Below are 13,647 nucleotides of genomic sequence, written 5' to 3' on the forward strand. Positions count from 1 at the left end.
ATATGTGGTAGGGCCACACTACATAAGGACTGGTTGTAAAGATGGAGACATATGAAATATGTGGTAGGGCCACACTACATGAGGACTGGTTGTAAAGATGGAGACATATGAAATCTGTGGTAGGGCCACACTACATAAGGACTGGTTGTAAAGATGGGAGACATATGAAATCTGTTGTAGGGCCACACTACATAAGGACTGGTTGTAAAGATAGAGACATATGAAATCTGTTGTAGGGCCACACTACATAAGGACTGGTTGTAAAGATGGGAGACATATGAAATCTGTTGTAGGGCCACACTACATAAGGACTGGTTGTAAAGATGGGAGACATATGAAGTACTAAATATAATTGAATACAGCGCAAAAGTTGTGTACTGTGTGTTTGTGTGTGTAAATGCATAGGTGTGTGTGTGAGTGTGTGCATGTGTGTGGGAGTGAGTGAGAGGTTGTGTATGTGTGTGTGTGTTTGTGTGTGTTTGTGTGCACACGTGCGTGTATGGATGTGTGCGAGTGAGTGGTTGTGTGCGTGTGTGGGTGCGTGTGTGTATGTATGTGTGTGTTTGGGGGGGGGGCGTGTGTATGTGTGTATGTGTGTATGTATGTATGTATGTGTGTGTGAGTGGGTGTTTATTCTACAATAAGGTGAGTGTGAACTCACCTTGATAGGCCCCGTGCTGAAGCAGATCTTCCGGCTGGGTGGAGGGTCCTCCTCTTCAGGCAGCCCAGGTTTCTCATGACAGCTGGACTCGGGCTCGTATGGCTCATCTTCATCCTCCTCCACTTCCTCATCCTGCTGGCTCCCTCCAGAGTCCTCCCCCACTGCGCTGTACATTCTGATAGCCACCTGTTCTCCCCCTGACTGATCCTCCTTTACAGTCCTCTCTTCCCCCTCCTCTGCTGTACCCCCCTGGCCAATTTCTCCATCTCCACCCTGCCTCCCCCTCTCACTGCTAGTGCCCTTGGGAGAGGTCTCCCTTACCTGGGCCTCTCTCTCTGTACTGTTCTCGCCATTCTCCAGAGAGAAGTGGTGGATGTCAGATTTAACTATGGTGCTGCTGGGCTCCAGGTCGCCAGAACGATCCTCAGACTGGCCCTCAATTTTGGCCTGGGACCCAGAGTCGGGCCCAGTCTTATCCCGGCCTTCTCTGGGCTCAGGGAGTGTGGGGCCACTGTGGCCTCCATTCTGCCCTCCGCTTTGGCCATCGGAGGTGGAGGAGGATGAGGCCCTGAGGCTTCTGGGAGGTCCATCCTGGTCCCTCTGGCTGCGGCACCAACCCCCTTCCTCCTCCTGGCTGGTTGGTGGGAGGGCAGAAGCCCGGTTCGCCCTCTTAGAGATGATTTTAGAGTTGAGCTGCACCCCCCGGGAGGGCAGCGGAGGTGTGGAGGAGAGGCGATGCAGGTTGTTGCGGAGCTCTGAGGCCCGTTCGAAGACAGCGCTGAGCTGGGAGACGGTGGGGGACACGGCCTCGGTGGTGTCCAGGCTGTCCAGGGACTCTGTGCTGCCATTGAACCGCGCCACCATGTCCAGCCTGCCATCCTGGATGCCCGAGCTCTGCTCTATCTTCAGCAGGACCCGGTTGGTGGCAGCAGCCTGCTTCTCCCGCTCCAGCTGCTGGGCCGCCTTCTGTTGTTCCAAAATCTTCCGCGTCCCCTGCAACTTGGAGTAGCTGGGTGAAGAAGCTTGGAGAGCCTGCCCATTCTCCGCTTTGGCATTAGGGTCGAACCGGTTAACCCGCTCTGAAACAGTGGATCCCAGCTTCAGCAAGGCGCTGTGGTCCACATTCTCATTCAGGCTACCGGCTCTGGGGAGGGAGAGACGCACTCTCTCAGTAGTCTTCTCTGGGTCCTCCCCTCCCTCCAGGCAGGGAGATGTGCTCCCTGGGCCTTGCATCTGCTGAAACATGTTCTTGATACGGTGCACATTGGAGCCATAACTCCTGCGGCCACGGGGGCCTTCCTGCATATGATCGCCTTTTGCAGCATTGTCCTTGGCAGGCCTCAGCGCCTGCATCCCCGCCTCGTATGCGTTCCGGTGCGGGGATGGGCTCCTCAACGTCGAACCGGAGCCGGTGCTTTTGGAAGATGAGGAATCGGTCTTCATCATGTTCAGTCAAGCATCACAACCGCTGCTCAGCAACGACATATTTGCCTTTCCTTTCCTCGGTTGTCAGCACAAATTGATCCGTTCTCACTGACAGTCAATTATGTTGGGAGACGGTGAGCCTATGTGCCGTGCCGACTAGAATTGAATAGCAGAAGAGAATTTAAAAAACGACGGTATTGTTTTAGGCTGCGTGCATCCAGTGTTTTCCTATGGAAATTGAAAACGATACATTCGTCATTAAAACGCCAACCTGACCAAAAACCCGGATAAAATGCACTGGTTACAAAAACATCACTGCAGAAAACTGGAACAGTAACCTCGTGAACGCTGGATTTTCCACTGACGAAAGATTTATTCCGTTTAATCCCTTTTCACCAGCAGCAGCATCATTTTGATCTCTTTATTTTCTGAGCTGCTGATTTATGCCACTGTGTCCTCTTCGCTCGCGTAAAACGGTCCGTGCTATCCGGATTCCTTGGGACGTCCCACCTCTGGAATTACCCCGTTGACATTTTAAATGGTTAGGTAAGGGTTATGGTTAAATTATGGTTTAGGGTATGGACGTCTCAAGGATCCCGTATATCACTTACCCGTTTATCGCTGCTGGGGATCGGGCGCAACGGGGTCATAGCGCCGGTCGTTTTCGCAGGTTCTCTACGTATTAATTCCTACACCTGGAATATAAACCTAGTGATAATCAACATATTTGTGAGGCCTACTTCATACACACGTTTTATATCATTACAATTATGATATCAAGTAGACGAGCCAAATAAACAAATCGACTTTATTCTAAAAATTAGGGCACTTTAGGACTCTGAAGAAATCAAAACCCGAGTGCGTCAGATTACGGTGTCCATTTAATATCGTGGCATCCTGCAGCCACTACCTGTCTGGCCTACAAATTTGATAATACAATGTTATACAATGTTTTAGCAGTGAGAGACATTGTGACATTCTTGTGAGGGCGTAGGGTAGAATATTTCCTCAGCTTCACTATAAAACCCTACCATGTTGGTTTGTAGGCTCTTCAATTGTAGGCTGTCGCCTAGTCTGGTTCTGCATCTCATGCGCTCCATACCGTGTCCGTCCAATGCGTTCTCTAGCTACGAAGAAAGACTAAAAGAGCCATATCTCAGAATATGTAGGTAGATAAGGTTTAACATAAATCGGAAAAAAATATAACCATATAAAATCACAGTGATGGGGGCAGACATTTTGATCAAGAGAAACCTTTAGAAAATATGCACTTTTTCTCTAACACTATACATACAAATATGTAGTTTACAGTTATAAAGGAAGGTGAAATCTTAGTCGTTTTATAAATTGATTATAATATATTTACAAAAAATAGAAGTCATTTCAAGCCTTATTCATGCCGTTTAGTTGAATAGGAAAGACATCATGAGTACCTGAGTTTGGGTCCTAAAATATGACTACACCTCCGCTTGTTTACAACCGTTTCTTACAAGGTGAGATTTGAACCTTTCTTGGAGTATGCTTTGCTTGTGTTTCACATTATTTTGTTCCCATTAGATAATGACATGGTAAATAATTTGAGACATTTTGAAGTGACTTTTATTGTAAATAAGAATATATGTTTCTAAACACTAATACATTCATGTGGATGCTACCATGATTAGGGATAGTCCTGAATGAATCGTGAATAATGATGAGTGAGAAGGTTAGATGCACAAATGTCATACCCCTGCAAAAATGCTAACCTCCCGTTATTGTAATGTTGAGATGTAATCACAGCTCAAAACAAGATGGCAGACTGGACAGGCTGATTTATTTTAGTCAAGTTGATTTTTATTTACATTGATCACTTATCCTATATATATATATATATATATATATATATATATCAAATTATCATTCGTCTTTTACAATAGATATTTTAGAGAACTTACCAGTGATTAAATAGTTTTATAGTAAGAACAATAGTGCTGCCAGTATATATGCTGATGTCGGATAACAGCAGTTTGTGAATTGACTTTAAGTATAATTTCAGCAGCTATGTCAAGTGTATTGTTGTATGCCATGAGGCTGAGTAGTGGCGTGGACACGGTGTTCAAGTGCAAATCAGTTCACTGCCCAAGTTCCATGTTATTTGTAACCTCATGTAAATGTAACCTATCAAATAGTGATATCCTTTGGTGCTTGTGTTCCTATCTACTTGTACACAGTATTATGCCCATGTGGCAGCGGTTTGTGTTCCAGTTGCAGAGAGACAGTCCAGAATGAATTTGAACCCTTCCTGAAACACTATGGTAAGGCGGAGATTAAGTCACCTCTTTAAAAACAGCAGAACCTGAAGTTTGTGATTATACCTTTAATGATTGACCAATAGCAACAACGTAATGCATTCCCAATGAACAGATAAATGTTAATTGTAATTTCTTCAAATTTTTTCATTTAAAGCATCATTACATGCCACAAATGACATTCATGCAGCAGTCTGCAGTGATCATCATTTACATAACATTTGAATCATTTAGCAGACACTCGCATCTAGAACAACTTACAGCACATTGGTAGGTGTCTAAACTCTCTCACTCTCCCATTCTGAAAAGCAGGGTGGGTCTACAATGATCCCATGCTGTTTATGTGCAACATGCAGTCCTTCCCAGCTGGCTTCGTTTTACCCAGACACACTCCATGATAACGGCTTCCTCTACTGGCCCAGGGAGAGAGTATGATAGCAGTACACAGTATCGACTCATCAACTAGGGGCTCCATTTAGCACCTTATTCCCTACATAGTGCACTACTTTTGACCGTAGCCAAGCTGATGAATAGGGTGCCATTTGGGACACAGACACTGTCATGAGGATTTAATTTAAAACTTAACTCAGTTGAAATATGATTCTGCACTGAAACATATTTGAAGCATGAATTGCATAAAGGATATTTCTGGGCACAGTTTGGAGCCTGTAACGGTGTAAGGATAAGGGTCAAACATCTCTCCATTTCAGATCACAGTGACTAACAAACAGAGCTATGACACATTCAGAGGCAGACGGTTCATAATGATTGACCTTCCAGGTATTTGTATTTATTATGGATCCCCATTAGTTCCTGCCAGGGCAGCAGCTCCTCTTCCTGCAGCTACTCTTCCTGGGGTCCAGCAAAATGAAGGCAGTTATACAATTTTAAAAACATTACAATATATTCATAACAGATTTCACAAGTGTGTGCCTCCAGGCCCCTACAGCAGTACCACATAGCTACATCACAAAATCCATGTGTACGTGTGTGTATGCGCCTATGTTTGTGTTGCTTCACAGTTTTCGCTGTTCCATAAGGTGTAGTTTTATGTTTAAGAAAATATATCTGAGTCTACTGCTTGCATTAGTTTTCTTGATGTGGAATAGAGTTCCATGAGGTCATGGCTCTATGTAGTACTGTGCACCTCCCGTAGTCTGTTCTAGACTTGGGGACAGTGAAGACACCTCTGGTGGTATGTCTTGTAGGGTATGCATGGGTGTCTGAGCTGTGTGCTAGTTGTTTAAACAGACAGCTTGGTGTTAACATGTCAATACCTCTCACAAATACAAGTAGTGATGAAGTCACTCTCCTCCACTTTGAGCCAGGAGAGCTTGACATGCATATTGTTAATGGTTGCTGTGTACATCCAAGGGCCAACCGTGCTGCCCTGTTCTGAGCCAGTTGCAATTTTCCTAAGTCACTTTGTGGCACCTGACCACACGACTGAACAGTAGTCCAGGTGCGACTAAACTAGGGCCTGTAGGACCTGCCTTGTTGATAGTGCTGTTAAGGTAGAGCAGTGCTTTATGGACAGACTTCTCCCCATCTTAGCTACTACTGCATCAATATGTTTTGACCATGACAGTTTACAATCCAGGGTTACTCCAAGCAGTTTAGTCACCTTAACTTGCACAGTACTTATTACAATATTTAGTTGAGGTTTAGGGTTTTGTGAATCATTTCTCCCAAATGCAATGCTTTTAGTTTGTAAAATTTAGGACCAACTTATTCCTTGCCACCCATTCTGAAACTGCAGCTCTTTGAGTGTTGCCACCATTTCAATCGCTGTAGTTGCTGATGTGTATAGTGGAGTCATCCGCATACAGACACACTGGCTTTACTCAAAGCTAGTGGCATGTTGTTAGTAAAGATTAAAAGAGGCCTACACAGTTGGCTAGGGGAATTCCTGATTCTACCTGGATTATGTTGTAGAGGTTTCCATTAAATAACCTCTGTTCTGTTAGACAGGTAACTCTTTATCCACAACATAGCAGCCATAACACAATTTTCCAGCAGCAGACTATGACCGATAATGTCAAAAGCCGCACTGAAGTCTAACACAACAGACAAACATCTTTTTATCAATTTCGCTCAGCCAATCAGTCATTTGTGTAAGTGTTGTGCTTCTTGAATGTCCTTCCCTAGAAGCGTGCTGAAAGTCTCGTCAATTTGTTTACTGTAAATAGCATTGTAACTGGTCAAATTTTTTTTCTAAAACTACTAAGGGTTGGTAACAGGCTGATTTGTCGGCTATGAGCCAATAAAGGGGTTATTACTATTTAGGTAGCGGTATGAATTCGGTAATGGGAGAGTATTGCGTCTAAACCATGTAAATAGTGGCTGCATCGAAATTGGCACTACCTTTGACCAAGGTGCCAAATGGCACCCTATTCCCTTTATAGTGCACTGCTTTGGATCAGAGCCCTATGGGCTCCAGTCAAAAGTAAGGCATTGTAGTAGTGACATTTCAGATTCACTCAGTGACAGTAGTGAATATTTGTTTATTCCTCCCACTGGCCTCGATTTCAGAAAAAAGAAAGCCCTGCCAGGCTGAGACTCACTACAGTAGCTCGACCTGGTGGCCCAGCAGGGAGAAGTCTACTGTTACTACTAGTAGAGACTCACTACAGTAGCTCGACCTGGTGGCCCAGCAGGGAGAAGTCTACTGTTACTACTAGTAGAGACTCACTACAGTAGATCAACCTGGTGGCCCAGCAGGAATTTGTCTACTGTTACTACTAGTAGAGACTCACTACAGTAGATCAACCTGGTGGCCCAGCAGGGAGAAGTCTACTGTTACTACTAGTAGAGACTCACTACAGTAGATCAACCTGGTGGCCCAGCAGGAAGTAGTCTACTGTTACTACTAGTAGAGACTCAAAACAGTAGCTCAACCTGGCCCTAAACTGGTGGTCTGGGCTTTAGCCAACTCGTTTGTCAATTTTTTGCTACAGCACATATGGGACCCGGCTAGCGCAACTCCACATAGAAGACATACTGCTTATGAGAGCGAGGGAGAGATCTGGCAAACAAACATTCTGGCTAAAAATTCTTGAATCAGATATAGAACCCATTGCCCTTCATGTTTGTGAGGTCTGGGGTCCGCTCACCAACCAAGAATTTATAAAATAGGACAAACACCAAATTGAGACTCTGTACAACGTAAAACACCAAATAATGCGTGCAGAGCAGACTTAGGCCAATACCCGCTAACTATCAAAATCCAGAAAAGAGTCGTTAAGTTCTACAACCAAATAAAAAAAAGTGATTCCCAAACCTTCCATAACAAACCATCACTTACAGAGAGCTGAACTTGGAGAAGAGTCCTCTAAGCAAGCTGGTCCTGGTCAGTTCACAAACAAACATACCCTACAGAGTCCCAGGGCAGCAACACAATTAGACCCAACCAAATCATGAGAAAACAAAAAGATAATTACTTGGAAAGAACAAAAAAAAACAGAGCAAACTAGAATGCTATTCAGCCCTAAATAATGAGTATACAGTGGCAGAGTACCGGACCACTGTGACTGACCCAAACTTAAGGAAAGCTTTGACCATGTACAGACTCAGGTGAGCATAGCCTTGCTATTGAGAGAGGCCTCCGTAGACGGACCTGGCTCTCAAGAGAAGATTGGTGGCAGTGTGCACATAGCCTAAGGTGGAAACTAAACTGCACTTCCTAACCTCCTGCCCAATGTATGACCAGAGACACGTTTCCCTCAGATTACACAGATCCACAAAGAATTAGAAAACAAACCCAATTTTGAAAAACTCCCATATCTACTGGGTGTGCCATCACACCATCACCAGTGCCATCACAGCAGCAACATGTGACCTGTTGCCACAAGAAAAAGAGCAAACAGTGAAGAACTACATTTTAAATACAACCCATGTTTATTTATTTTCTGTTTTTGCACATCGTTACAACACTATATACAGTGCCTTGCAAAAGTATTCGGCCCCCTTGAACTTTGCGATCTTTTGCCACATTTCAGGCTTCAAACATAAAGATATAAAACTGTATTTTTTTGTGAAGAATCAACAACAAGTGGGACACAATCATAAAGTGGAACGACATTTATTGGATATTTCAAAATTTTTAACAAATCAAAAACTGAAAAATTGGGCGTGTAAAATTATTCAGCCCCTTTACTTTCAGTGCAGCAAACTCTCTTCAGAAGTTCAGTGAGGATCTCTGAATGATCCAATGTTGACCTAAATGACTAATGATGATAAATACAATCCACCTGTGTGTAATCAAGTCTCTGTATAAATGCACCTGCACTGTGATAGTCTCAGAGGTCCGTTAAAAGCGCAGAGAGCATCATGAAGAAACAGGAACACACCAGGCAGGTCCGAGATACTGTTGTGAAGAAGTTTAAAGCCGGATTTGGATACAAAAATATTTCCCAAGCTTTAAACATCCCAAGGAGCACTGTGCAAGCGATAATATTGAAATGGAAGGAGTATCAGACCACTGCAAATCTACCAAGACCTGGCCGTCCCTCTAAACTTTCAGCTCATACAAGGAGAAGACTGATCAGAGATGCAGCCAAGAGGCCCATGATCACTCTGGATGAACTGCAGAGATCTACAGCTGAGGTGGGAGACTCTGTCCATAGGACAACAATCAGTCGTTTATTGCACAAATCTGGCCTTTATGGAAGAGTGGCAAGAAGAAAGACATTTCTTAAAGATATCCATAAAAAGTGTTGTTTAAAGTTTGCCACAAGCCACCTGGGAGACACACCAAACATGTGGAAGAAGGTGCTCTGGTCAGATGAAACCAAAATTGAACTTTTTGGCAACAATGCAAAACATTATGTTTGGCGTAAAAGCAACATCTCCGACTGGGACGGAGATTTGTCTTCTAACAAGACAATGATCCAAAACATAAAGCAAAATCTACAATGGAATGGTTCAAAAATAAACATATCCAGGTGTTAGAATGGCCAAGTCAAAGTCCAGACCTGAATCCAATCGAGAATCTGTGGAAAGAACTGAAAACTGCTGTTCACAAATGCTCTCCATCCAACCTCACTGAGCTCGAGCTGTTTTGCAAGGAGGAATGGGAAAAAATTTCAGTGTCTCGATGTGCAAAACTGATAGAGACATACCCCAAGCGACTTACAGCTGTAATCGCAGCAAAAGGTGGCGCTACAAAGTATTAACTTAAGGGGGCTGAATAATTTTGCACGCCCAATTTTTCAGTTTTTGATTTGTTAAAAAAGTTTGAAATATCCAATAAATGTCGTTCCACTTCATGATTGTGTCCCACTTGTTGTTGATTCTTCACAAAAAAATACAGTTTTATATCTTTATGTTTGAAGCCTGAAATGTGGCCTAAGGTCGCAAAGTTCAAGGGGGCCGAATACTTTCGCAAGGCACTGTAGACATATGACATGTTAACATGTGTTTCCCATGCCAATAAAGCCATTGAGAGAGAGAGAAATAGATAATAATATTCAACTTGGATTATGATATTTGGTCTATACCACCACCTAGTGGATCAACTTCAAAGTGTACCAGTAAATTCCAAGTTAAGTATACAGTGCATTCAGACCCCTGGACTTTCACATTTTGCTACATTACAGCCTTATTCTAAAATAGATTAAATATATTTTCCCACATCTATACACAATAACCCATTATAACAAAGCAAAAACTTACACATTTATTTAAAATAAATACAACTGAAAATCATATTTACATAATTATTCAGACCCTTTACTCAGTACTTTGTTGAAACACCTTTGGCAGTGATTACAGGCTCGAGTCTTGTTGGGTATGGCGCTACAAGCTTGGCTCACCTGTATTTCCGGATTTTCTCCCATTCTCTGCAGATCCTCTCAAGCTCTGTCATGTTGGATGGGGAGGGTCGCTACACAGATATTTGCAGGTCTCTTCAGAGATGTTCGATTGGGTTCAAGTCCAGACTCTGGCTGGGCCACTCAAGGACATTCAGACTTGTCCTGAAGCAACTCCTGCGTTGTCTTGGCAGTGTGCTTAGGGTTGTTGTCCTGTTGGAAGGTGAACCGTCGCCCCAGTCTGAGGTCCTGAGCGCTCTTGAGCAGGTTTTCATCAAGGATCTCTGTACTTTGCACCATTCTTCCATTTAAGAATGATGTGGGCCACTGTGTTCTTGGGGACCTTCAATGCTGCAGAAATATGTTGGTACCCTTGCCCAACTCTGTGCCATGACACAATCCTGTCTCGGCGTCCTCGGACAATTCCTTCAATCTCATGGCTTGGTTTTTGTTCTGACATGCATTGTCAACTGTGGGACCTTATATAGACAGGTGTATGCCTTTCCAAATCATTTCAAATCAATTGAAATTACCACAGGTGGACTGCAATCAAGTTGTAGAAACATCTCAAGGATGATCAATGGAAACAGTATGCACCTGAGCTCAATTTCGAGTCTCATAGCAAATAGTTTGAATACTTATGTAAATAAGGTGTTTCTGTTTTTCATTTTATTATACATTGCAGACATTTCTAAAATACTGTTTTCGCTTTGCAATTATAGGGTTTTGTGTGTAGATTGATGAGGAAAACATTTAATTGAATCAATATTAGAATAAGGCTGTTAGTCTTCACTATTCTCTCTCACATGGTCACAGTGTCTGCGCATGTGAATGCGTTCGCTTCAGCGTGGTAGTCAGGGCACCAAACAGCTGAGAGGTTGATCCTTGAGCTCAACATTCTTATGAGGGAATTAATCCCCATTTTATGCACTTTTCTCTCTATTCGTATTCTGACGCAAGGAAACGATTAATAAGGTCATGCGAACCTGCCGGTTCCAAGAGGGAAAATCATCTACTTTACTTTTTCCTATAGAAATAACACAATTCTCCATGCACTGTCATTTACAACTTGTTTAGAGCTATTGATAAATGAGTAGGGAATTGTAAATATAAATGACAAATATTTTTTACATCTATTTTACCTTATAATCGCTGGAGACAAATATGAAACCAGTCATATGGCCACAAAACTGAAGCATATCAACATATCAACTTTCCCATCGTAAAGTTGATGAAATGCTGTGCCATTGTGTATGATTTAAATTGTACAGCCCTTTAACTTGCAGTGTTGGGCACTCTCGAGCGTCTTAATTATAAACTACCCCCACTTCCTCCGTTTCCTGTTTCTATCATGTTAAATATTAGCCACTATCATTATCGACTGTCAGTAGACTTAATGACCACACATACTCAACTACCAATTCACTGTTAGTTCCCGTCAGATGGTGTAGCCTACATTATCATTCCATTTAATTACATTGTATTGTTTACCTTAATTTGCATCCTCTGTAAACGCCGTCACGGCCATGTGGTTGTTGCTGAGGATCATTAGTAACACATTATCTTTTTTTTTAAATGACTGAATGTTATAAAGCAGAGTGGAGACCAAGTCTTACCGACCCGACGAATGGCGTACTACTTGGTTGTCATCACACAGTCCCATGGATAGTGCAGGCAATAGACCAGGGTATAGCCTACTATTGTACACTATTCTCCCATAATAATTATTTTACACTTATCTTCCAACATTAACATGGGTTAAAGAACTGAATGTGGCAATTTTCAGAATGAATCAAACCACCGTTTTTTTCCTTTGGTGTGTAAAGGCTCTCCAGGCCTGTTTTTTTAAATGATTCATAAATACTTTCCTAAACCTAATCATTGGTAGGCATATAGCCTACACGTAGTGGTAGAATTTTTCTTATATATATATATATATATATATTTTTTTTTTTCTTCTTTTTTTTTCTTCTAAATAAAACCCCTAACTGACTCCATTATTGCTTTAATGGTAATCTCGATCACCAAATAGCCTGTGTAATAATTCTGTAATTACCATGCAATAACATTTGTCCAAAAATGTCTTATTAATCAGAGGAGCGCTGCCAATGACGTGCCTAGTACTTAACATACTACTATCAAATAGAAGCAATTTAGTAACACAATAAAAAAAAAGCACAACAAATAGACTACTAATTACAGGGTAACCACACAGAGGCATCATTGACTTTTATCCACTTCATCCACGCCGTCTTTAGGAAGACAAATCCTCTTTAAAAAGTAAAATAACAGGATAAAAACTCCGCGTGTCATCTGCGCTTCATTTTCAAAAGAAAAATACGGAAGATCTATAAAAAATACATTGTAAATTTAGTAGAATCGCATCCACATAATCCTCACGTTTCAGCATGTCTTCTTTTTGTGACAGGATTTGTGGATGTGTAGCGCCAAACCTGGTTTGGAGGATATCCTTCTGGAATGGAACTGGCCGGAAACAAAAACACGTAGACTTGCAGTGGGTAGACCACAGACCCGTGTGAGGTAGATAGACTGTAGCCCTCACTGTAGCCTAGTCTAATTCAGAACTGTTCCACCGAATACCTCCAGGGTTCAGTACAAGGCTACATTAATAATTCTAGGATCCCAACAAAATGGTGACTTGGCTCAGAAGTCAACTCATATTTATTATTGCGCAATTACTGTGTCATTGGAAATTAGGAGCACTGGACATTTAGAAAATTATACATTTTTTTCAACCAAACCAACTAGAAAGTTTGTACTATGTTTTGCGCTGCTACAATGTTGTGTTGTTGCCATGTTGTGTTGCTACCATGCTCTGTTTTTATGTGTTGCTGCCATGCTCTGTTTTTATGTGTTGCTGCCATGTTGTGTTGCTGCCATGCTCTGTTTTTATGTGTTGCTGCCATGCTGTGTTGTTGTCTTATAGGTCTCTCTTTATGTAGTGTTGTGGTGTCTCTCTTGTCATGATGTGTGTTTTGTTCTATATTTTATTTTTAATCCCAGCCCCCATCCCCGCAGGAGGCCTATTGCCTTTTGGTAGGCCATCATTGTAAATAAGAATGTGTTGCCTAGTTGAATACATTTTAAATAAACATCACCTGTTATCCCAAATGCTCCTTACCAATGTGTTCTATGTCCTACAAGTCCCACTCATCAGGGTTTGAGTCAGTGGTAATAACTAGGGCTATGTTGGTTAATGCCTCAACATTATGTTCCCAAGAACAAGACCAACATGCGCTTATTTGAAGTTATGTTTTTGACTATAAGCCTATAAGATTAGATTTTAATGAAAGTTAAACTTTTACGTTATTTGGGAGATTATTTTATCAGTTGCCCAAAATAAACTATAAAATATAAAAAATGTATAATCAGCCACGGTCGCTGAATTGTCTGTCGGTTTGATGTGAGCTGAATGGAGAAAACCAAGGGGACATGTCAAACA

The 13,647-nt window shown here is 42.2% G+C and overlaps 1 protein-coding gene across 2 annotated transcripts in view; it reads right to left on the reverse strand.

Annotated features, from left to right (window-relative positions):
* Positions 1–3,202, reverse strand: part of LOC110503032 (neurabin-2) — a 46,189-nt gene extending 42,987 nt beyond the window's left edge. Inside the window, exon 1 of one of the 2 annotated variants that reach the window (XM_036960786.2) lies at positions 662–3,202. In XM_036960786.2, the coding sequence (XP_036816681.2) occupies positions 662–2,107 (1,446 nt within the window). In that variant the 5' untranslated portion in view covers positions 2,108–3,202. The remainder of the gene's footprint in view (positions 1–661) is intronic. The other variant, XM_090217503.1, reaches the window with a different exon arrangement.
* Positions 3,203–13,647: the final 10,445 nt, after the last annotated feature.

This window comes from Oncorhynchus mykiss, chromosome 23 (genome assembly GCF_057628025.1).
Source record: "Oncorhynchus mykiss isolate SJ-2025 chromosome 23, ASM5762802v1, whole genome shotgun sequence".
NCBI lineage: Eukaryota > Metazoa > Chordata > Actinopteri > Salmoniformes > Salmonidae > Oncorhynchus > Oncorhynchus mykiss.